The sequence below is a fragment of the Cnephaeus nilssonii genome (genome assembly GCF_951640355.1).
Source record: "Cnephaeus nilssonii genome assembly, chromosome: 12".
Classification (NCBI taxonomy): domain Eukaryota; kingdom Metazoa; phylum Chordata; class Mammalia; order Chiroptera; family Vespertilionidae; genus Cnephaeus; species Cnephaeus nilssonii.
In genome coordinates this window covers 31424476-31450978 of record NC_137083.1, presented here as the reverse complement: position 1 = coordinate 31450978, position 26503 = coordinate 31424476, and the positions used below count along the sequence as shown (strand labels likewise).

Sequence of the window (26503 nt, the reverse complement as noted above, 5' to 3'; positions counted from 1 at the left end):
ACTGGCACTTGGCACGCAGGAGGCACTGAGGAATGTTCAGTGAATGAATTTATGAATACATGAGTATTCTAGTAGCTTTCAACGTGTAAATTCAATTGATACATTATTTCAGCCCTGGGATCCCTATTCCCTGTTATTTCCATTTTGCTAAGTATATGACAAAGTAATTGACTGATCACACCTAAGACACCTAAACAGTGTTCTTTCTCTTTTCTTTCTTTCTTCCTTTCACTTTACATGTCACAGCTCCATTCAACCCAAATCAAGGTGCAGATAGCATTGTCAAGTTTGACGCTTTTGGAGATGGAATGGGACGATACAACGTGTTCAATTTTCAGTACGTGGGTGACAAGTATTCCTACTTGAAGGTTGGTCACTGGGCAGAAACCTTATCGCTGGATGTCGACTCTATCCATTGGTCCCGGAACTCAGTCCCCACTTCCCAGTGCAGTGACCCCTGTGCCCCCAATGAAATGAAGAATATGCAACCAGGGGATGTCTGCTGCTGGATCTGCATCCCCTGCGAGCCCTACGAATACCTGGCTGATGAGTTTACCTGTACGGATTGCGGCCTTGGGCAGTGGCCCACTGCAGACCTATCTGGCTGCTTTGACCTTCCTGAGGACTACATCAGGTGGGAGGATGCCTGGGCCATTGGTCCAGTCACCATCGCCTGCCTGGGTTTTGCATGCACATGCATGGTTGTGACTGTTTTTATCAAGCACAACAACACACCTTTGGTCAAAGCATCGGGCCGAGAGCTCTGCTACATCTTGTTGTTTGGAGTTGGTCTATCATATTGCATGACATTCTTCTACATTGCCAAGCCGTCCCCAGTTATCTGCGCATTGCGCCGCCTGGGACTTGGGACCTCCTTCGCTATCTGTTACTCAGCCCTGCTGACCAAAACAAACTGCATCGCCCGCATCTTCGATGGGGTAAAGAATGGCGCTCAGAGGCCAAAGTTCATCAGCCCAAGTTCTCAGGTTTTCATCTGCCTGGGTCTGATTCTGGTGCAGATTGTGGTGGTGTCCGTGTGGCTCGTCCTGGAGGCTCCGGGCACCAGGCGGTACACCCTTCCAGAGAAGCGGGAAACAGTCATCTTAAAGTGCAATGTCAGAGATTCCAGCATGTTGATCTCACTTACCTACGATGTGGTCCTGGTGATCTTATGCACTGTGTACGCCTTCAAAACGCGGAAGTGCCCAGAAAATTTCAATGAGGCCAAGTTCATTGGTTTTACCATGTACACCACATGCATCATCTGGCTGGCCTTCCTCCCAATATTTTATGTTACATCGAGTGACTACAGAGTAAGTCTTTCAGTGGTTTCTTCTTTTCCTTCTTCTTTTATCCTGCCAATGCTTTGCTATGTAAGATTTAAAATAGACTCCTTTTATTTCATCTCAGCAATTAAGTAGGTAATTACAAATGCCATGATGAACCACCATATTATCCATGGAAATCAATTCACTATGTTTTAAAAGTGTTTCATTAGTGCCTACCATGTGGAAAGCATTGGGCTAGGCACAGAGAGGAAGATAAATGTAAATCATGGTCATTCAAGCAATTTATAAACAAGTGGGAGAAAATGTACTACACAGTCACACATACCTCTAAAACTTTTAATTAAATTTCAAAAGTGAATGATAAGCAAATAAGACTTAAACCACTAAAAGCCTAATGAGAGTACTTCAAATTAGACACAGGAGGACCTGGCTACCACAGAGGGATATATATATATCCAAGTAACCTAATTAAGTCGTTATTCATATAGTCTTTAGTAATATATAGTTTAAATTTCTGGGCTTCAATATTATTATCATCTCTCCTGAAATAGTTCATCATTCCACCATAATTTCTCAGACTGTTGAAACCATCCATCAGTAGCTTTTGCATTTATAATTCTGATTTTAATATCTTTCAATGAATGAATATATAAATCATTTTCTCTTGAGGCAATTGGATTTCATTCTCTATATTTCTTAAATTGTCACAGATGAAAGTTTTTCAGAGGCATAATGATTCCCTTGTTATGCCATGATTTTACAAAATGAAGTGACTCTGTAGGCTGTAATAGTCCCCAAATCTTCTATTTATCAGCAATTCCTACATTATCAAAATCTTGGATATTGCAGTTCAATAAAAGACAGAACTATTTAAAGGATAGGATCAAGAGACTGGCAATACTTATGGTACCTAGTCCATTTAATTATTCATAGCCGTGTGACTAAAACCTATAGACTACATTAAAGAAAGAACAAGAAAATAAAGACCACAAGTTCAATGCTGAGTTAATGGTCAGGACTTCTAAGACTACCTGTTTAAAAAATTAGAAAATCCGTCCAAAAGGAAAACATCAGAATTGAAAAAGCAAAATTAAAGGTCATATTATATGAACCAACAGAGCAGTTTGAAGCTTTAGAGTGTGGGGATTTAAATAGAGAATCATAGTTAATATATTTTAATGCCCCCATTTTTATTTTTTATTTTTTGTCTTCATGTACACATTCACTCCTCTAGATCTTGTAAGGATTTTTATTTTAAATTCTTAGAAAACTATCCTTAGCATATGTGATTTTGGGAATTGAGACTATAATATACTTACAATGTTAATTATTTTATCCTGGATATATGAAACTTTATTCTCAAAAAAACTAATTAAAAACAGAGCAGAAAACACTATTAAAAATAAACAAATAGCATTATAAAAATTTAATTTTATTGAGTGAATTAGCATTTATTTCTAAAACACACAAAAATATGATTTTCCCCTTTACCATAATAGCAATGTATATTAACTGACTCAACAGAATTAGCTGAAGATATCAGAAGTTTCACCACATGGCAGAAATCCTTAGGCAAATGGGGCAAAAGTTGTTGGGTTGAGAGTGTTTTAAGGTCCTAATTAAAGCATCCAAACACAGTGAGATCATCTTAGGCCTCAGGTATTCCTTGCAAATAATGCCAATCCTACATTTACAGAAGAAATCGAAGGTAGACTGGAGGCTCCAACACATTGGCTTTCAAATTAGACTGCACATTGAATCAATTGGGTAGCTTTGGAAAAAATATTGATACCTGGGACACAGCCCTAGAGATTCTGGTTTAGTTGGCCTAATCCATGACCCAGACATCAGAATCTTTAAAAGCTCCCCAAGTGACTCTCTTTTGCAACCAAGATTGAAAAACACTAATGAATCACATGTTCTTCTTTTTTTAAAATATATATTTTTTAATTGATTTCAGAGAGGAAGGGAGAGATAGCTAGAAACATCCATGATGAGAAAGAATCATTGATCAGCTACCTGCTGCAGAACCAGAGACTCTTCAGTCCGTAGACTGGCACTCTATCCACTGAGCCAAACCGGCTAGTGAAGATGTTCTTGTTGCACAGATAGCTTTAGTTTGGCCTGCACTCTTCTGAAATACTTTGAAGTATTTTTCAAAGTTAGAAAATTGAGAAATTTTATGTAAATATCCACAATCCTGGCTTCTCTTATCAAGGTAAAATGTGTGGACTCCAATTCTTACATGCAACAGTTAGCTGGAATGGCATGGTGCCTATGCCTCTAGACAGGACACTCTCACTCCTGTTGCCCTCACTCCCCCCAATCCCTGAATTCTTACACCCAGCTCTCTTCCATCATGAATCTGCATGGACTATATAAGCATCAGAACTTGGGACCCTTGTTCTAGAAATTGCAGAACAAGACTGAGATTTAAAATTTCCCAGAGGGAAACCATGTGGCTCAGGTAGAATCAGCAGCATTAGAAAAGTACCCAATAATTTAAAGGCAGCTACAATGAATTTGGACATCAAACAGTCTGAAGGGTTTATGACTCAGTACTTTGCCACCCATTGTGAGTTATAAATAAATATAAAACATGATTCCAATCTTCAAAAATCTCATATCCCAGCTGGGGAAAAAATAACTAGCATGAAAGAATTCAGGATTAACCCAGAAGAGTTTATAATTAGATTGGTGATATAATCTCTTAAATGCCTATGAGTTTCAAAAAAAAAAAGTTAGATCAGTAGGAGCTTGGTGTTTCCTGGAATATTCCTTGAAGAGGTGGGATTTCACCCTATACCTTGGTGAGCAAGTGCAATTATGGTAGTTGGAGAATATAGGGAATATTCTTGAGGCGAGACAGAAATGAACCAAGCAGGGCACAGCAATATTGGTCATACTCAAGTGGAATATGGGTTAGGGGTGGGGTGGGGTCTAATGAGAAACTAATGGGAATTGGCAACTTGGTCAGATTATACCAGGCAGAGGAATTCATTTAAATAGTGTTTAAGGGCTTTGAGTTCTTGCAATTTTTAAAATTTTCTTGTTTTCTTTTGGTTGGGTTGTTTGCTCAAGAATAAGGTGACATGATGTAAAAAGTAAGAGGAATGAACCTTTCCTGATGGACTCTGAGACCTTACTCTGTGATATGCTTTGCATACATGAGCCTACTGATCCTCATTAGCACCCTGGAAAGCAAATGTTATTATCCACTGAAAAAATTAATAAACAGACTCAGAGGATAATTAATTTCCCAGGTGGCGCAGTTAGGAAATAGTAGAACATGTTTTTCAGACCCAAATGCATGCCTTCCATATTATACCACAAGCTTGTCAATCCTTAATAGGGAGGCTGGATTTGAAAGAACAGAGTCTAGAACAACTAATTGAAAGTATTACAGGCATCCAAAACAAAGCAAGTAAAAAGTTGGATAAAAATACGAAAATTCAAAGGATCTTTGAGAAATATCCAGGCCTTCTCCTTCTCCTTCTGTATTATAACAAAACCATTCCAGAGAGTGTAAGAATCAAACTGAGCCATCAAGGATCCAACACATAGTATAAATGGTGTAAATAAAAACGAGGCCATGTTTAGGTGGAAAGTTTACCCATAAAGGAATTAATTCATAGTAACTACTGAGTGTTTTGTTCATTTATGTCTTCCAAGTATAGTTGAGCACTTATTATGGGCCTTGGAGATACAAGCTATCAACATAGGCAAGTCCCTCCTCTTTTTAACTTATAGTCTAGAGTGGAGGGAGGGGAGGGAGGGGAGGAAGAGATAGAGAGTAAAGAATGAACGAATGAAAGTGCAGAATAACTCATGCAGGGGTAAGTGCTATGATGGAAGGAAGAGGGGATGTGCTACCTCAGAGTTTCTCCAACTTAGTGTTCATTTAACTCACCTGGGGATCTTGAATAAATAAGAAGGGATGGGGCCCACGAGTCTGAATTTCTAGCAAGCTCCCAGGTGATGGAGATGCTGCTAGACGAAGGGCCATCCTTTGAGTATCAAGACGTTGCATTGTTATTGGGATTGGGACAGCTGAAGCACTTTACCTACAGTTGGTAGAGTCTTCAGAGGTGGTTCCAGAATTTTGACAAGGTTCAAATACTTACAGGGAAATTCTGATTTTCCCATGTTGACTATTTTGAAGATTTAAAAACATGTATATTGAATCTCAAATTCTTTTAAAAAATGTTTGCCACCCCTACTAGTGCCTATTTCATAATACTCCACTGGAGGATGGGGGAAAGCCAGGCATGGGAATTCTATGTGCCAGACAGAAGAAATAGCAAGTACAAACACTTCTAGGCAAAAAAAAATGTCTTAGAAGAGAAAAGTATATGTGGTCCCATTTTAATAAGCAAATAGAAGAGTGATTTTATAAGAGAGGTAGGCAGGGGAGCTAGATCATGTTGGACTTCATAGGTCATCACACAAAAAAGCACAGATTTTATTCTATATGAAAAAAGAAACCATTGAAAGATTTTAAGAAGAATAGTTTAATATCTCACATTTTAGGGGGAAAAAATCAAGTTTCTAAAGACACTGGATATATGACAGAAATCAAAGGCAGGAGTGGGGAGACTGGTTAGGTGGCTGTGGTAGGTGCTCCAGTCAGAGCTGATGGTAGGATGTTAACAATGGAGAGAGAATCTGCCAAGAATGGTGAAGGGTTTCTACCCATCTTGCCATCTAGCAAGCTAGCCTGCCACAGTTTCAGGGATGCTGAGATAAAACTGGAGACTCCTGATTCACAAAGGACTTTATTCCTCACAGCCATCACTGTAACCAAAGTGTCAGCACTTAGTAGGTTCACCAAGTCCCAATTTCTACTAGCAATGCAAAGTAGGCTAGATGACACCTGCATAGGCAGTGATCAGGAGAAGGTCAGTATTACTAATTATTCTTTTTGCCTTAAGATTAAATATGTCACAGCACAGCACAGTTACTGATCCTGCCCTTATTGAAATGCCAGTGCTGTCTTCATCATGGGTTTTTAGTATGAAGTCTTATTTTTTTAAAATATTGCAATAAAATATTTGTCTTGATTACTGAGCTTTTGGTACCCCCTTAAATCTGCATCTCAAGCAAATGCCTCACTTGTCTCATTCTAGCCACAGTACTACCTTTCCCCTAACAGCTCTGGGTAGGATGGTGACTTGTATGTCACTAACAGAGCATAAAAATTGGAGTTCTTCCCTCCCCAGCATACTGGGTCTGGTGCGTATGGACTTCAGTCATCCTTGGGAATGGGGAGACCTTGGCCCTATCCTTTAGCATATGGAGTATGGAGGAACCAGGCAGTATTGGAGCAGTCCTGTGCCAATACACAAGGCACATGGGCTTTCAGTCTTAAGCAGTGACTAAGTACTCATGGCTCAACCAAATGAAGGTTCAGTGCTTCTAAGCATCTTTAACCCTAAACTGGATGGCAAGATCACCATTAGTGTCACTATTCATCTCAATTTTGAGGACCCTTTGACTCAGAAGTCAGAGCCAGATGCTTTCTGCCTGGGGACATGCTTTGTGCATTTCAGCTAACTTGGCCTTGACGTGCACAGCAGCAACTTTCTTGAAAGAGTCCATCTTAATCCAGGACATTGCCTGTCTCCTCATGATAACATATTTTAAGATCTTACCTGGTTTCATGTAAGAGCTAGGGAAGTTTACCTGTGCTGCAGCTGAATGCAAGAATTTATCTACATTTCTCTGCATCCATTTCTCATTCTTTAGTGTAGCACTTTGTCAGTATTTTAAACCTAATCCAGGTCAGTAAGAGTCCAAATATTAGTGAATGCATTATCTGTGCTTTCTGAGCATTTTTTTTTTATCTCAGAGAAATCTCACAGACAGCACTGAAGCTCATTTTTTGCAGCCTGGTTCTGCTGCAAAATAAAACAACTGAGACCTTGTCATCTTGCAATGAATCTAAATTTGGCATGAGAGACCTCAGTGCAATGGATCTAAATCTGGCATGAGAGACCTCAGCGGGGGACAAGCACTAAGAGAGCTCAGCTGCTGTCATTCTTTCTTAATAAGCACTATGCACCCTGCCCCCTCATGTTCCAAAGGGAACCAGCCAAAGTTCAAACAGTTCACCTGGTTTCTGCCTTCTCTGAAGGGCCCTCTTTTCATGCCCAGTGTAGGTGCATGTCTCTGCAACTTTTATGTGAAGGGAAGCACAACTCTCTGCCCACCAGGAAAAATTTTAGTGCTAGTTATTAGAATTGGGCAGACCTGAATCAGATTGGAAATTCAACCCACTCTACTCCCACCCCCAGAGGAAAGTGAGCAACAATACAGCACAAATCCAGCTAACCCTATCTGAACCTACCTCTGTTACTCAGCCTTGACCCCCTTCCCAAATCTTCCTCATTAATAGGCAATAAGGTGAATCACTACTTATTGAATAGGTTATTACTATTCAATTTGGTCCACATGCTTGCTACTGATTCCCATGGACTTTTCTCAAATCCTATTCATCAGCCCATAAGGCCCTCATACTTCCTCTTTGAAAAAGCCATTTCTAGTCTCATTACTAAAACTGTCAAAGACTGCAGAGCCTGAGATTCTACTATACTTACCAGGTAACATGTTAGCCTGACAGTTTTGTTGATGCTGCCAAAAACAGCTTTGTGACTCAAAGCAATAGCAACAGCCAGAGTGTCAGCACTGGCTCTGGTTTCCTGAGCTCCACTTCCCACAGGCCATGCAGACTGGGCAGGGTTATGGCTGCACAGCCAGTGGTTGCATTACAAAGAAGGAACTGGGACTTTAGGGAACCTGGATCTTTTATAACAGACTAGAGGCCTGGTGCAAGGATTCATGCACTGGTGGGGTCTCTCAGCCTGGCCTGCACCCTCTTGCAATCCAAGACCCCTCAGGGGATGTTGGACTATCCGTTTCGGCCTGATCCCTGCAGGCCAGGCCTAGGGACCCACCTGGTGCATGAATCCATGCACTGGGCCTCTAGTATGCATATAAGATCTTTGGTTAATCTCTTCCTGCCCTTCACCCTTCCCCCTTCCCTCTGAGATTCATCAGTCTGCTCCAGGTTTCCATGCCTGTGCATTGAGCATCTGCCCCCTGGTGGTCAGTGCGCGTCATCGCTACCGGGCAAACAGTCAGACAGTTGCTTAGGCTTCCTATCTAATAAAAGAATAATATGCAAATTAACCATCAACCCGCGACAAAAATGGCGGCGCCCATGGCCACAAGATGGCGGTGCCCAGTCTTCTTAGCCCCAAGCTCCGGCAGAGTCCCCAAGTCTGCCCAGCAGCGGCAGTCCAGGGTGTCTAGCTGGGAGGCGCCCGCCCCCCTCACAGCAATCCCTGCCCAGTGGCGGCAGCCCGGTGTGTCCGGCTGGGAGGCACCAGCACCCAGCGTGATCCCTGGCAAGATCCAGGGCAAAGCGGCGGCAGCTTGGGGCCGGGGTCTCAGGTCAGCAGCACCCCGCCCCCAAGCCGCGCGATCCGGGGCAAAGCGGCGGTGGCTTGGGGCCGGGGTCTCAGGCCGGCAGAGCAGTGTACCCCCAATGCACAATCTTCAGGCCAGCGAAGGCAACCTGGGCTGGAGCCACGCACCCCCACCGGGCTATCCCCAGCCAGGCTGAGATGGCAGCCTGGGCAGGGGTCTCAGCCTGGCTGGGCTGAGGCGGCAGCCTGGGCTGGGGTCTCAGCCTGGCCAGGGCCCGAACCCCTTCCAGCGGTAGCAGCCTGGGGTCTCAACCATTAAGTCACACCAGCCAGGCAGATATGGAGGAATCTTAAAGGTTTCTTTTTTTATAATATATATTTTATTGATTTTTTTACAGAGAGGAAGGGAAAGGGATAGAGAGCTAGAAACATCTATGAGAGAGAAACATCGATCAGCTACCTCCTGCACACTCCCCACTGGGTATGTGCCCCCAACCAAGGTAAATGCCCTTGACCAGAATCGAACCTGGGACCCTTGATTCTGTAGGCCAATGCTCCATCCACTGAGCCAAACCAGTTAGGACTGTCCAATATGCTAAAGAAAAAACCCTATCTAATAAAGAGGGAATATGCAAGGGAGGGCATTTGGGGGTGACCGGGGTGTCAGGAGAGGCAGTTAGGCATCGATCAGGCTGGCAGGGGAGTGGTTAGGGGGTGATCAGGCTGGCAGGCAGAGCGGTTAGGGGCAATCAGAAAGGCAGGCAGGAGAGTAGTTGGGAACCAGCAATCCTAGATTGTGAAAGGGATGTCTGACTGCCCATGAGATCGGGCTTAAACAGGCAGTCGGACATCCCCCAAGGGGTCCCAGATTGGAGAGGGTGCAGGTTGGGCTGAGAGACACCCCTCCCCCCATGCACGAATTTCGTGCACCGGGCCTCTAATATATATATATATATATATATATATATATATATATATATATATATATATATATATAAAATATGCTGGCTCTTTGCTCCATGGGTAGGTACTATATTTTCTAAGGCTATTTGCTATACAAATATCCTTGAAAAGAAAGTCCCAAAGACAGTAGGGTCTCTTCTTGAAAGACATGTAGAAGCACAAAAGAACATAAAGAAATATCTACTGAAAGAACCAACAGAACTTGCTGTTGGATTGGATGTGTGGGAGTAAAGGAAATGGCAAAATCAAGGATGACTCCCAGGTTTTTGGTTTGCACATTGGAAGCCAGTTACTCAAATGGAGACTCTTGGGGGAATGGATCAAGTTTTGCTTGCAGAGTAATTCTGATATCTATTATATATCCAAAACAACGGGCCAAGATGGAAGTTAGATACATAAGTCTGGATGCCCAGAAGAAAGGTGAATCCGTTAATAAATACCTGAACATCATCAACATAGGAGGTACTTAAGCCATGGAAATTAATGAGAAGGTGAAGAGGGGAGTCCAAAACTGAGGTATAGGACACTCCAGCACTTAAAGTTCAGGTAGGAGAGAAAAATTCAAGACAAATAAGACAAGGACCAGTCAGTGAGGGAAGGATGTATCCAGGAAACCAAAAAGAAGGAAGAGATTAACCATCTCAAGTGTTGCTAGGAGTGTGATGAAGATGAAAACAGAGCAGCCTGGAGTACACAAAGAGACAGAACACAGAATTATACATACATACAGGCTTTTAATAGTGTGACTTATTGAAGAAACTGGACAACTAAAACTATAAAGCTAATACCTAGCCTTTGTAAAAATATTAAAAGATGTCAGATTTACAACAGGTATATTGAATTATTTTGCTGCATAAACTAGGACCAAAATGCAATTTTAGTTCTGCCTCCAATTGTCCCTTTAGTATTTTCTGAGAGCAATCATCCCTAGCCCTGCATGAAGTCCAATGGACACATTCAAACACTGAGTGTCACCATATGTGAGTACCATTCTGGTGCTGGGGATGGAGCAATGCATGAAAGCACTCACAACCATGGTAGGCCTATGAATGTTTGTGCTCTGAGGAATCATATGGTTCTACAATCATTTCCAGTGGAAATTTTAAATGCCTAGTTCTATGTAATTATCAAAATCATATCTTAACTTACCATCAAATCTCATTTCTCCTGAGGTCTGGTCTGCCTTGGGCTGAGAGCCTCCAGTGACCGGCTTCTCCTTTCTCCTGCTCACACTCCCCAATCCACCAGTCGCTATTTCCCTCTCAGCCCTGGTTAAAGAGGAATAAGGAAGAAGTAGGACAGTTCTTATGTGGCTGGATGGCTCTATGATCTCTAAGTCCACAGCAGTTAAAGACATGTCCTTCAAAACACCTGGGAGATGATTAAAGGGTGTTTTCATGTGATCTTCAGAAGTCCCCCACCGGCCCTTCCCTCCTGCAGAACCTCGAGTGAGCTGGCTGGCAATTCTCTATTCTGAGTTTCCTCTTGTGGCTCCCGGCTCAGCCCCAGGACACCCAGCTATGTAGGTGCCCCTCCAGCTTCTCTCTGTGAAGACTGCAGGCTGTTCCATGTGAGCAAGGCTACTCATGGCGACTCTTTATAGCATGGCCTGTCTTGTCCATGCATTCCACTCACAAATCCTTTGCTGTGGTAAATTTGTAAAGGGCTATTTCAGTACAGTAGCAAGTGTCTGTGCTCTGCCACAGAGTAATTAGCCTCTGCTCACCTTCTATATTTCCATGACAGGAATCAGGCCCCAGGCCAGGGCATTCTCCTCTTGCAGAAAACCTCAACCCTTCTATGAATGGCCAGTGAAGCACTGCTCTCCAGAATTTAAGTGAAGAGAGAGGCACAGCCCTCTAAGGGATTGGAGAGTATAGGACACACAGCACAGCTTTTTCCAGGATATTTTCCTCATGAAAGCCTCTTCTCTTCTCTCCTTGTAATGTCTTAATGTGTATCAGGAGTTTCAAAGTTATAGAAATGCTTGAAAATTTGCACATTTGAATGCATTTCACCCTTATTATGATATCTGTTCTCTCTCATATTGGCTCCAAAGTCAAAACCAAGGCAGGAAGAATACAGTTCTAATATAATATTATACATATATGTAAAAAACAAATTATGCCAGGAATTGAACTCACTGTAAATAACACAGGTATTATTTATCAAGGCTTTTACATCATGGAATTAGATGGTGGAGTCTTTTCTAAAGAGTTGACAAAAGAGAAAAGACCTTGCAATTTTGGGCCAAGTTGTACGTCACTGGACTGGTTAAAGGAGACAAGTGCTTTAAGATACTAAGAATGAATTATGTTTGCATCCTTTAAAGTAAAACTAGAGTCTGAAGAATTATGCTACAAATGTAACCTGAGTTTTATTTTCTTTATCAAAAACAGAATGAAGCCTTCTAAAAGTATGTGGCTTCTCCAGTTAATTATTCAGTATTTGGCTTTCCTTTATTAAAGAAGAAATTTGGAAACTTTACATCATAAGGAATTATGCTATCTGATAATAGCATTGTCTGGGGGAAAATGAAAAAGAAATCTAAAATTACTCCAGGATTTACCATAGCTACTCTGAGTAGAAACTTACACAATAAATAATTAATTTCCATTTTTCAGTATAAAAACTGATAAAATGTGTAGAATCTAGTTTGGGATTTTTCAAAAACCCTATGGAAGCTGAAGCCAGAACAAATGATGAAATCAGAGAAGATAAAGAAGGAGAGCATGAAAAGAAGAAATGCTAAAACCTAGTTCTGATGTATATTTTCAGGGGAAGCAAAGAGGGAGAAAGTGAAAATCATCTGTCAAGGATGGGTATATAGAAGCCTAGAGAACAAAAAAATTGAACAGAGTACCTGATGTATCAAAATTCCAGAGAGATGTCAGTGAAGTAATTAAAAAATAGGTACCCTGGAAAAAAGTTGATAGTGTCCCCCAATATTGACTAGGAAAACCACTAGCTAATAGGAAGAGCTCCCAGCAAGAGAGAGGTAGAAAAATGTAAAAGGCCCAAATTTGTTCCTAATACAGTGAAGCTTAAACAAGCCAAACTGATTGACTGACACCATCAGCAAGCTGGTCAGTTCATCATTGACTCTTGGCATTTTACTACTTAAGATTCTGAATTCAGTGGCTCTGCAGAAATATCTTTATACAAATATAAAGAAAAAACAAGCAGGACATGAAAATCAATGTGAAGTCTTGGCAAGCATTCAGGAGCAGCCAACGCAAATAGTGTGTGCTTACAAATCCAAGCAATGTTTCCATGAACATCTCAAACTTGGAAGATTTAAAATATAATTATTGCATTGGTTTGTCTATAATAAGAACAGAACTGTGGATGATTGGAGATTTTTAAACTTGGTCTTTTTTCACTGTTCTTTTTAGTTGGGCCCCTGAATGAATTTACAGCCAGATGCTTAACCAGGCAACTTATTCTTATAGGTGCAGACGACAACCATGTGCATATCCGTGAGCCTAAGCGGCTTCGTGGTCCTGGGCTGTTTGTTTGCACCCAAGGTGCACATCGTGCTGTTCCAACCCCAGAAGAATGTGGTCACACACAGACTGCACCTCAACAGGTTCAGTGTCAGTGGAACTGGGACCACATATTCTCAGTGTAAGTATGGAACTTACCCCTTCATACACAGCACTATAGTAGGGAGCAGGCTGGGAGGGGAAGCGATGGATAGGAACAGACAGCACATGTCTGTCCCCATGAACAATCTCAATTCAGTTTTAATAAGTACTGGTCCAACCGCTGAGTGCCAGGTACTGTGCTCGGTGCTACGGATCCAGTGGTGAGCAGAAGAGTGACAGTTCCTGTTTTGGCAGTACACACAATCCAGCAGGGAAGACAGATGTTACATCTGTAACTGCAAGTAGGATTTTTGACCATGTTGTGGAGTCCATGAGCCTGGTTTTTAGTCCTGACTGCAACCAGTTCAGTAGGCAACCTTGAGCACTTCACTTTATTGCTCCCTGTCTCAGTTTACTCATTGTCCTAGAGAGCTGAACTAGATTGGTGCTCTGTCAAGTATGTTCTGTGTCACATAAATGCTGAAGTTGCTTCATGAAAAATTAAAAGAGGAAGATAAGTAATCAAATAAGATGGAAAATGCTGCATCCTAAATGTACCCTTGGAAGTTCAAAGTACCTCTTTTAACCTGAGTATGTTAAAGGTTTTGAGAATCTCTACAGCAAGGAAACCTTTTAATGTTGTTATTTACGGAGTTTCTTAAAAGTAGTAGATAATAGACCAACTAACCTCCCATGGAACACACCTTGGAAAATGCTGGAATAGATTTTCCTCTATTTCAATGATGATGTTTTTTTCAGCTGAGAACCAGCTGAGAAGGGAGTTTGAACTGAAGGTTTTTACCAGGATAACTCTCCAGTCCAAACTTCTCTCCAACTGGCCTGCATACTGAAATATTTGAAACACTATTCTTAGAGAATCATTTGTTTAATTCTTTAGCATCCTCTAAAGCAGAAATGTACCCAAGGGGGACCACCTTTTAAGTCATTTTCAGCTCATCTAAGATATAAAGTAGGAGACATTCACTGACAGAAGGATGAAGAGGAAGAAGGAGTGGAGTCCAGAGAGGAGGAAGGAGGACTGGAGTGACAGAGACAAATGACTACTTCACAATTTTGCCTCAAGTCAATTAGAAAGGATACTTCAAAATAGCTCAGCATCACAGAGTGAGCAATTGCATTAGTGCCCCAGTTTCTCCAACAAAGTATACAATTGAACAGGGCAGCCCTTCCCCCAGCAAACAAAGGGAAGACCGATGGCTGATAGCACATGTTCAGTGATGCCCTGCATACAGCACTCTGTGATTGAGAGCTGCTATAGGGGTGGGGACATTACTGCCTTTTCAGCTACATTTCTGGGTACCACATGATTGAGTCCCAGAACATGATAAAACTTGGAAAGTAATTTTCTTTGGATATTAGAGAAACCTGCTTATTTCTTGAGCACACACAAAAGAACTGACAATAATTAACAATAACAACACCTCACAGGAACTATCATCTATTGAGTGTTTTCTATGTGCTGAGCATTGCATTAAATACTTCATATGTGTACTGTATCTCATAACACACTCACAACTCTTTGAGATAAAGAAACTTACCCAGAGTCACACATATGGCAAGTGGCAGAACCAGAATTTAAAGTCATTTTCTCTGATTTCAAAGCCAGTGCACCAAATTGCTGTATCATGCTACTTCACCCAGAATGCAAGCTGGGAAAGTTCCTATGAGGCTAGGCACGTGGTAGGCTCTACAGGGAGAATGAAAGGAAGGTTACCTGAGCCTGTACAGCAAGTTCACCCCTGATAAAAATAATCTTGTTGCTAGCTCAGAGCTCTTGGTTATTATTTGAACAATTTAACAAAGTCCTTAAATCTTCCACAGACATGGTTCAAAATCTCATACATCCGAACCTCAGTTAATTTAGAAATGGTAGCATTTTGTAGTACATACACCAGGAATTAATAAGTCCTTGAAGGGATAACAAGGGAACTTTACCCAATCAAGTCTCTCTTCATGATTTCAGAAGTATTCATGTACACAAAAACAATGAACTTCGACTACAATGGACTTAAGCTTTACTCAGTATGTGAATCTGCTAGTAGCCCAATTAATACTTCAGGTAGGCAACAACCCAGACCAACATTTTATGACTGTATTGTTACTCAATAAAATTTTAAATAAATCTTTATTTTTAAAAGTCTAAATTTAGACCTCATTTTCAGCAATTTTCCTCTAATTAATACAAATTAGTGAAGTGATATTGAAGTAACAAAGGAAGTATTTATGTGATAGCTCTAGACATCTCAAAGTACTAAGTAATTTATCTCTTATTTGTAATTTTATATCTTTAATTCAAAATAGTTTTATATTTGTGGGCTCATTTTGTCCCATGAGTACTAGATATCAGAGTTATATTTTATAGGTGAAGAAATAAAGAATAGAAATTACGTGCAAAGATATAAAATGATTCAATATTTGACACTAGCTTTCCACATTTGTGATTGAAACCTTCCCATTTTAATAATTTGGAACTGTTTTCATTAAATTTATTCATTAAATGCTTGGGTACCTTCTATACACCAGAAATTTCTAAATGCCTGTGAACGACCGTGGTGAACCAGGATAGAATCCCTGGTCCCGTGATGCTATAGAATGTAACCCATTAATGGGTCATGAAATGTATTCAGTATATCTGACCAGCATTTTATGAAAGAGAATAGAATAAGTACCCTAGAGTGCATTATATGTAAAAAGGGTAAGTAGTATTCAGGACATTTGCTCCAAAGTTTATGTATGTGTACCAGATCCAGGTAAAAACATTTATTGCTGTGAATTGCAGTCAAAGAAGTATGAAAGCCACTGGTCTTTGAGATCTAGTTCTGCGTATGAACATGTTACTGACCAGCTGTGATGAATCTTTTAGCAACTGGTTTAACATCTCAATGCCTGTTTCCTCCATTGCATATCCAGCACAACTTATACCCATTTCCCTTGTAAATACTGGGAAGTGAGTTGTTTTATAAATCAAGAAAAATCCATCAACTTCTCTAAATTCATTAGGTAGACCATATGTTTTATTTAGGTTGTACATAATTTATGTTCTTCTGGCAATTATTATGCAGGCATTTTGCTGTGTTAACTTATTGCTGCTGGTTGTCTAACTCCCTCCAGAGGTAAAAATGAACACCACCTCCTTCCCCCCCACCCACACACACACACAATAGTTATCTATTCTCACAGAGAAAACAGCCCCCAAATTTAGTGACTTATAACAACAACCCTTTTATTGTGTCTCATGATTCTGTGGGTCAGGAATTCAGGCAAGACTTGGCTGAGCAGTTATTATGCTCCATGAGGCCTTGACTGGAGTCCTTCTGCAGTATCAGCTCAGACTGAACTGATCTGCAGGGTCCACAGTGGTTTCGCTCTGACGCTTGGCACTTTGGCAGGATGCCTCACCACGTGGGATTCTAGAGAGCATGACAGTGCCTGCCCAGATTTAAGGGGACCCCACCTCTCAAAGAATTTGTGGCCTTTTTTGTCATGCAATACTCTCCAACTCCTAAATTAATCAGCACTGCCCTCTTACCAGAGATTATAGCTACTTGATACACCTAGACTGAAGGTGTAGCCATATTAATTCCCAGTTAATTCTCTGGCAAGAGAGTAGCAGAAATACCACATGACCTTGGAGCCTAGGTGAGCTCTCTGAAAACCCCTAAGGTGGTTGGTCGCAGAAAGAGTACTGGTATTGGATTTTTAAAGCTGAGCAGTAGCTCCAAGGAGATGGCAAAGCATGACCAAACTCAGAAGCAGGCATGAAAGAAAGAACGTGCTTAAGGACATCTCAGAAAACTCACCATTGGAGAAATATTTGAATACTGCCAGGTGTAAAAAAGACCAATTTTATTTGTGTGTTATTAGGAATACACAGTGGGAGTCAGAATATAAAGGAAACATTAACTTTTCTCCATTAAGTATAACCTTGGGCCAATAATTCCCAATATTTGTGGGGGGGGAAAAAAAAGGACAACTCTTTGAAGTAGAGATTCTCAAGCCCCACCCATAGCTATTCTGATTCATGTGGTCTGGAGCAAAAGATGCCCCTGCTGGTTCAATGGAAGTGATCCAAGGAGTATATTTTGAGAACCCCAGTCTACACTATCCTGTCTTCTTTATCCACTGGTCTCAGTGCAGAGCAGGGAGGGCCTCTGAGATGACCCTCAAAGAGGATACAGGCATGGGTTCGGAGAGGGGGAGGTATTCGTGACGCCAATGGCCACAGCCCTGTGCAGTTGTTCCCTAGCTCTCTCCAGAATCCTCCAGAGAAGGCATTTACGTCACAGAAGCACCTGGCCACTCAGAAAACTTTTACTGAAACTGGGGATGCCCTTTCCAAGACCAGTACTCAGAGCCCCCAAAGTCCTAAACTCATGCTTGTCATGCTGCTCTCACACCCACTCACATAAGCAAACTTCCTTTGTATTTGGATGAGAAAGAAAAGAGGTCATTCTTTATTTTGTTCAGCTTTAGAAGCAAAGGGGCTTGCAGGAGCTGGTTCCCACAGACAGGCAATCAAGAAGGGATGCTGCGAATGTAAGTAGAACTGCATTCATTTTGAAGGTAAAAGCTGGGTGTGCATGTGAAGTTACGCAGCATAAAACCCTTATAGGACTCACACAGGTCAGAACGTTGTTGTCACTAATATGGGTTTGCATCGGCATAGCCTGGGGAGAGAGAGGTGAGAAATGGAGTGTGCCCAGTCATCTTCAGAGCCATTATGGGCTCAGACTTTCTCCTATGGGGATGTGTGTGTCTCTTGCTCATGGTGACCATTCAGATACATGCATGCCATTACCGTTAAGTTCAGCCAAGAGGCTTCTGCTGTAAGGATGCCCAGGTTTGAGTCCCCGAGGAGCCATGGGCATGTGGAGATGGATTTCCTCTGCCAAAACCTCGTGCAGAAAGGCACTGGTCTAGGTGGCGGTGTGTGAACTGCTCAGTTAATAGAATGATTCTTTATTACAAAGCATTTTCACATTATAAGAAGAAATCGGTAGTACAGAAAGGTCAAGTCAACAGTCTTTTCGTCACAGCACACTCTTCCACAGAGCTATCGCAGCAGAAAGCAAGCAGCGGAGGACACACTTTGCACGTATCAATGGCCAAACCTTTGAAGATACCCCAATCAGGAGAGGGCAAGCCTGATGTGATTGCCCTCAAGTCCAAATGTGATTTTTTTTATATAACAGAATAAAGTAGCAGGCAACACCCAAATTTCCTCTCTACAGTGCACGTCCAGAAAAACAGCAGCACCCTTTACAGTTCAGCGAGTCCCAGAATGACACCATGTGCTCCACGGCCAGGCAAATTAGCAAGTGATTATGCAACACAGACTGAATGACGGTCTTCCTGCTGTAGGCACAGGGATGCTATAGACATAAAACCTCAGTGGTTAATGCATGAGAAACCTAGAGTATTTGGCAAGTTAAGCCATCTGCTTCCAGGCCAAATACAACCAGAGCATCCAAATCTGAAAGATGTCCATCCATTTTCCCTTTGGGAAGGCATGTCTACAGCCTTCCTGGGAATCTCATTCCATTCCTTTTCATTCCTTCCTCATCGAGGATGGGAGAAGAGAGAGCTGTAATAGGTAACCCTACATACACCAGCAGATTGATGTTTAATACCTCTCCTGAGTTCTATTTAACATTTCCATTGTATTTGTCTCACGACTGCTCTTTTGTAACCTTGAAATCATTTTCTCTTTACCTCTAATATTTTTCTGGTTTTCCCCCAAGCAAATGTAGCCCACCTTCCTTAATAACAGTGACCTGACACTAGAGCTGGAAGAGATGCTACGGATCATTTATTCTAATCACCACATTTCTAGATGAGAAAACCAGGGCCCTATCTATTAGAAACACTCAGGAATTTGATAACTGAAGTCAGAGATAAACTCTCAAAAGCTGCTATGTGATTCCTCTGGCCTCACTGGATTTCCTGCCCCGACTCAGTTACAAAATCCATGGCAGAGACCATTAGGACAATAAGAATCTTAGCATCTGAAAATTCTTTTTTTTTTTTAATTTTTTTGTCAAAAGCTTTCCCTTCAGTGCCACGCGTAACAGCATCTTGTTCTACAGCATGAGTGTAGACTTTTATTCCTCTCAAAAGCCCATGCCAGGGAGTTCAATGACATAAACCATGCCCATCTGAGACCCAAAGATCCCTTCACCCTGGCTGCACAGAGAAGGTGTGGTTCTCCAGAGGGGCTACCCACAAAGCTGCTTGGAAAATGAGATTTGATTTTTAAAAAAAAAACACACACACAAAGGAATATTGTAAATGCATATACCAAAAATATAATTTCTTCCACTTAAATAGTTCTTTAAAAGCAAGTATCATTTTCTTGAGCTAAATTACATTGTACATTTTCCATTCTGTCCCATATATTTGAATGTAACATAAAGTCAGTAGCTCAAATGGGATTCCTAAACCAGAGTTCAATATTGTATGAGATACCGATAGTCATATGCATTTCCATGTAACCCCAAATTCATTAATGCCTTTGAGAACATGGTACCATGATCAGAACTATGAAGATATGCTAATTAAAAAGGAATTATGTATATAATCAAATACTGCCCATATATTGACGGTAGATTATGAATACCTGAAAGCAAGCAGTGTCTAATATCAGTTTATGCTACACTATTTCTCCTTCCTACTCCCTTTTCATATTAAGTGAAACTCTCTGAATAACACCAAACAAGGGAGATACCTATGTGCTTATACCACAAAATCCCTATCATATGAAAAAAAAAATTTTTTAAACATCTTCCCTACTTGGAGTAAATTCAGAGACTTTAGGAAAGGGACCCTTAACAGATAAATATGAAAAAAAATGGATCATTCACTCATTCATTCAAGAAACTTTTGGAGCTAGGCACAGCTCTAAGCTTACATTCACGGTGCTTACATTCTAACAGGCAAGAGTAGGTACAGTCAGACAAACCAATAATACGTATTGTATCAGCTGCTAAGTGAAGTGCAAAAAATAACATGGGGCATAGACAAATAAGGTGTCCTGGGGTTAGAGAGAGTTACTTTTTTTATAGGGTGGCCAGGCAAGTCCTCTGTAGACAGGCCAGATTTGAGCCGAGACATGAAGGAAATGCAAGAAGGGGAACATGTCCATCCATATCTGGACGAAAGACATTCCAGGCAGAGGGAACGGCAAAAGTAAAGGTCTAAAGTGGAAGTACATCACAGAGGAAGGACTTTTATTTCTCTATTGAAATAACTGGGAATAGAATCAAGGGTTTCATCAGAGGTGAGCTGACCTTAAAGGCACCATTTTCATCATTTTAGCTGAAGACACAGAATATAATATAGAGAGCAGCAGAGACATCATGCAGAAAATATTATATACTCCAGATGTTGGTGGCTTAAGTCAGGGTGGTAGCAATGAAAGCTAATAAAGTGTTCAGATGCTGTATGGACTTTGAAGGTGAAACTAACAAGATTAGCTCCACTAGCTAGAAGGACTAGAGCAGGCGTCCTCAAACTACGGCCCGCGGGCCACATGCGGGTGCTTTTGCCGTTTTGTTTTATACTTCAAAATAAGATATGTGCAGTGTGCATAGGAATTTGTTCATAGTTTTTTTTTTAAACTATAGTCCAGCCCTCCAATGGTCTGAGGGACAGAGAACTGTCCCCCTGTTTAAAAAGTTTGAGGACCCCTGGACTAGAGTCTTACATTATTTCATTAGAGTTTAACATTTTTGGCTTCAGAGTTTGATCCCTAGGCATAGTGGCACATTATATCTTATATTAGGTATTGGAGCCTCAGGTTGAGTAAGTTTCTGATTCCTGCCTGAAAACACATTTAGATAGAAAAGAGGAGAAACCAGAGATGTTGGACAACTAAGCGTAGGTAAGAAAAATGCAAAAAACTTATTGAGCCCTTTCAATTACAAGTTACTTCTTGTATTCAGTGTGGGTTTGTGCTTCTTAAGGGAGGGAGGCTAGAATTAAAAAAAAAAAAAACATGATTAGAAAGAAAGCATGACAGTGTGAAGTAGCAACAATAGATTGAGGGCTATAGTTGAAGATCAGTGGAATTTCTGTTGAAAAGGCAATTAAATCACATCATGGGTTATAAAAAAGGTCCATGCCAAATTTTCTCTTTCCATGAATCTTGTCTCACAAGAAATGAATCACTGAATGAAGAAGTCTTTGCATTTAACTGTTAACTCCACATTTGGGTACATAGATTTTTCTCCCACGTCATAGGAATATAATTTCCTCTTAAAGCCACTGTTAACAGCTTAAGAGCATTACCCTGAGAATCTAGCCCACATTTCTGAACAATGGATTTTGCCTTCCACGGTGAAATCTCTGACATAGCAAGGCTACCAAATCAGGGACTAGTAGTGTCATCATCTGCCCAGACAACATATATCAATCAGCAGATGAACTTCTGGGATGGGACCAAGGGGCCGTAGCACAAGTAAAATCAAGGCGCTGAATAAGAAAACAGGTTCACTGATGAAGCAGGAAGACAAGGCAACAAACAGCTGGTAGAAGTTGGATTCTATGACCGCAGCATTAAAATATCTAAACAAGCTGACATAAGGGGAAAAAATTTGGGGGGTCACTAGGAACAAGGAAATGGAACAGATGGGAACAAACTGGTGGAATGTCTCTGTTTCAATGTTTGTTTTCTCCTTTTCCAAGTCTGATATATTACACAGTTATAGTAACACACTGATTCTCAGGAACCAAATCTGAGCCACTGAATTGACTAACACTTGGCGTCCATAAGAATCTATTAAATAAATATGTTTAGCATTGATTGAGTGACCAATTCCCTGAAAAAATAAGACCATTTTCTCCAAAGCCTGGCCAGCACAAGCATTACTGGTGGAAGAGAAATGAATTTCATAGTGGAGGCAGAACTGCCACTTGGCTGCTCCAATGCTTTACCAAGTTTGTGAAGCAAAATATGCTTTTTGATGGGTGCAAATTGCCCTTTTGTGATCAACAGTGGCACTTTTTCAGCTATCTTCAGTTTTCAACTTGAATAGCAAAAAGTACCACCTTAGCCTAGAGCAGTGATGGCGAACCTCTGACACGCGTGTCAGTGCCATTTCTGTTGACACACGGCCGCTGAGGCGGCCGCATGCCGAGGATGAAACATTTATGTTATTTAAACTATAAATATCGCGAAATAGTGTTTTTTCCTCAAAAGGACACACTACCTGAGTTATGCTCAGTTTTTTGGAGAAGTTTGAAACACCGAGCTCTAAAGGTTGCCCATCACTGGCCTAGAGTAACTAACCCCCACTCCCAGAAAAGCCAAAAATAAGCCTGCAGCCTCTTTATTTCTGACAGAAAAGATGATTATAGAAATCTGCTTCACCGCACTTAAGAATATGGGCTAAACTTACACCATTAAAAATCTCATGAGAATTTCATCAGAATAATAGCAAAAGCCCATCGCAAACACACACATAGTACTTGGCTCTTACACATCTTTTACTACCTGGGGGAATAACAAAGAGACTAATATGGGAGACATATGTGAAATATTTATGAAAGACAAAGTAACTGAGATACTAGACTCATAAAAGAGTAATTTCCTCTACTATATTCAGCAGCATGTACAAAAATGAGATTTTTTTTACATAATAAAATAAAATACACTGGCAAAAGCTACAGATGAAACAGTAAAAGAGAAGCAGGGAAATGCAAGTTACAATTCCCTTCAATACACTAAAATGTGCTTAGGGAAGAAACAGCTGCAGAAAGAGTTTGGGGAGTGTTTTTGCTGTTATTACTCTTTGTAAGAAAACCTTGAGCTTATATTATCTTCCTCTCAAAGAGTTTAGACACTGTAACATAGGTTGTTCCCTTTAATATTCCTATGAAGCAGGTAGATGATTCAGTTATTTTGTGAACTCTCATAATGATGTCCCTGGGATGTCTAGGAGAAGGTTATTTGAAACTATAACTTAAGGACGTTCCATGCAACTACCTTTGTAGTCCCTGTATGTGGTGCTTACCTAGTCAAAATACACCCAATTTTAAGATGTTAGAATGCAGTGAGCAAGCAGATTCTAAGAGCACACTTAAGAACAGCAGTGCAAGTTCCACAATAGTATGGGGAATACACAGTAGGTTTCTGATACAGTCTTTAAAAATCCAGGGAGAGAGGGTATTAGACTAGTCCAAGATAGACGGGCATGATAGGCGGGTTCTCCTAGACCCGCCCCCATTACCCTTCATACTTCTTCAATCTCTGAAAATGAAAACCCTTCACAGAAGTAATAAAACTTGATCCTGGAAAAGATGAAGAGATTAGTCAAAATGTCAAAGGCAGCATGCTTGCTAGAGGATGCTGACAGCCTGAGCCACTTTGCAAGGGTGGTTGATGGGCAATGCCACGCTGTGGCTTGGGAAGCAGAAGGGCCTACCTGTCCCCACACAAGGCTGCCCACAGGCCTCACCTTTGCTGGTCGTTTCTTCAGGTTAAAAGGTTATTTCCTTCTTGAAACTTCCGTTGGTTCCCACCTTCTTTGAAATGCAACCATTTAATCAGTCATTCAGAAAATATTTACAGAGAGCGTATTCTGTGATCAGCAAAAGCGATAAAATCATGAAAAAGACAAGCAGAGCTCCCTGTGTGGTTTCTAGTCAAGAGTATAAGACACTAATAAATAAATTAAAAAGCAAGAAAACAATCAGTTTTAAAATTGGGTAATGTGACAGAGGGTAACTGGTCAGCTACTTTAGATTAGATGGCCTGATGATAACCTTTTTCCGGAGGTGACATTTCCGATGTGGATGACAAGAAGGAGCCAGGCAAGTGACTAAGAGAAGACAAAACATTCTTGCAGAGGCAACAGCTACTTCAAAGGCCTGCAGCTGAGAAACAGATATGCTGTATTTGAGGACAAAAGCAAAATCGGGGGTGGGGGGTGAGGGAGAGGCATAGAATTGGGAGAATGCAGAAAGAGAGGCATGGAATCACCCTGGGATTTATAAACAGGAGTAAGGAGAGCACAGAGGGAAGCCATTGGAGGCGTGTAGTCATTTTTAACTGACTCACTGTCACTGCTGTATAGATCATCTATTGCAGGGAAGCCCGAGTGGAAGCAGAGATACCGGTGGTGCAGCTAGTGCAGTCGCTAAGAATAAAATATTGCTGGATTGGCCCGGGGTGGTAGCTGCAAAGCTAGAAGTAGTTGGATGTGGAGACAGAGATGACTGGACCTGGTGACAGGCTTGGCAAAGGAGGAGAGATAAAGAGGGAAGGGGGCATAATGCTAGACTTCTGGTTTGGGTAATTGGCTGGATCCTGAGACTTTTCACTGAGGAAATGAAAACTAAACAGGGACAAGTTAAGGAATCAAGCGTTATGCTTTGGCACTTGATTTTGAAATACCTATTAAACATCCACATGGAAATGTCGAGTAGACAGTTGGATACAAAGAAGCTGCAGAAAGAGCACGTATTAAACGGCCAGACGTGCTCTCCTAAGTGGCCAGTGAACTGTGGTTTGATCTTCACCTTGTTCTTTCTCCTACCTGACCTAACTTGGATGAAGCTAGAATTAGATAAAGTATATAAAGAAACCCTGCAAAGAATAAGGTGAAGCCCTCACATTTGGAATTATTATCACTATCACTTTCCATCAAGTACTTATCTGGCACCCATTGCGCTGAAATGTCTTTGTTGTAGAAGTTTCAGGAAATGTAGATAATACCATTCCCTCACCCCGCCTCCCCCCAAAAAATACTATAGCTTTTAGGGGGCTCATATTGTAAAGAAAACTGAAGGTCATCTTAAAACTGATAAAAGGGAAGCAGCTCTAAACGAGTCACAGGACTCCGCTGTGACCTTACGCAGCCACACAGACTTGACTTCACAGATTTCTTCACCTACCTCGCCAAGTAATCATTGCAAAATTGAGAATTTGTAGCTTGCCTGGTGGTGGGCCTGCTGAAAGACTTCAGTGCCCCAAATATGGTTAATGTTCCTCCACTGAATGCCATGTAATCTCAGATTTCATAATTAGTTTCTCCTTCACGTCTAATGAAATTCCAATGAAAAATGCAATTTTATAGAGCAAGACTATTTCCACTCTCAGGCATGAACACTTTAGCATGACATTTGTTTGGTTACTAACCGTGAGATAAGCCCTTAAGGAATGGGACAGCTGACTGGTCGGTTTGACCTGGGCTTGGTCAGGTAGCCAAGAAGATCAGCTCCCTCTAGGCAGAGCATGTCAGGATGGACAGGCCAAAGGAAGGAACATAAACAGCTCTGAAAGGTAACATAGAATTATCTCTGATTCTCTTGGCTACATAGTTTCATCCCACGAAGAAAGGGGCTCCTTGCTTTTGTGCTCATTCAGAAAAAAAAGAAAAAAAAAAGCATTAAGGGTGAAATAGAGGTTAGCTATAGCTAGATTTCTCATAAAAACAAAACTTCCAAAACAACAAGAGCTATGAGCTGTATCTTGAAAAACTAAGTGTCATAAAAAGAAAGAACATCTATACCCATGTTAGACTCACACTGTTTGTCACTATTGTCATTAACAAGCACGCCGTCCCTTTGGAATATCTTCCTTTCGGAGAACTATTATGAAATTGAAGTTCTCGGGACCCCAGCCCTTGCTATGGTTTTCATTGAGGTTATCCACTTGAACAATGAGAATATAGCAAACCATTCTCTCAGGCAGAGGAGTTCACAGGTGACCCGTGGAACTATGTAAGAGGCATCCCTGCCCAGAGAGAACAAAATTAATTAAGGTATTGAAAATCGTAATTAATTGAACAATCTGGAAGAAAATTGCAGTGAGCTTTCAATTTCGCACATTGTGTTCGAACCAGTTTGTAGATTACCAGGGCTAATTTTAAAGCCACAAGTGGCTTCTTTCAACAATGAGTATGCTGATAAACTCTCTTCAAGACGCATGACATTAATGGAGGTGTATACGAGGATGAAAACAAATATGGAGCAGAATGCATTTAGAAAGTTGGCCTACCACAGTATGAAATCATCTAGCATTTTCCAAAGCCAAGTCAGAATTAGTTTTCAACTGAATAATGAGTGTCTGGTATGATGTGTGCCGTTACCTATGCTGCCCACTTGCCTAACACTGAAGTTCCTCTCCTGCTTTGTTTTTTCAGCCTCCGCAAGCACGTATGTCCCAACGGTGTGCAATGGGCGTGAAGTCCTCGACTCCACCACCTCATCTCTGTGA

At 41.2% G+C, this 26503-nt stretch overlaps 1 protein-coding gene across 2 annotated transcripts in view; it reads left to right on the top strand.

Annotated features, from left to right (window-relative positions):
* The window catches only part of GRM3 (glutamate metabotropic receptor 3), a gene marked incomplete at both ends in the record, with an annotated part of 84521 nt that extends 58018 nt beyond the window's left edge, over positions 1–26503 (top strand). The window contains 3 exons of one of the 2 annotated variants that reach the window (XM_079785495.1): positions 247–1313; positions 13132–13306; positions 26430–26503. In XM_079785495.1, coding sequence (XP_079641621.1) covers positions 247–1313; positions 13132–13306; positions 26430–26503 — 1316 coding nt within the window. The remainder of the gene's footprint in view (positions 1–246; positions 1314–13131; positions 13307–26429) is intronic. The other variant, XM_079785496.1, reaches the window with a different exon arrangement.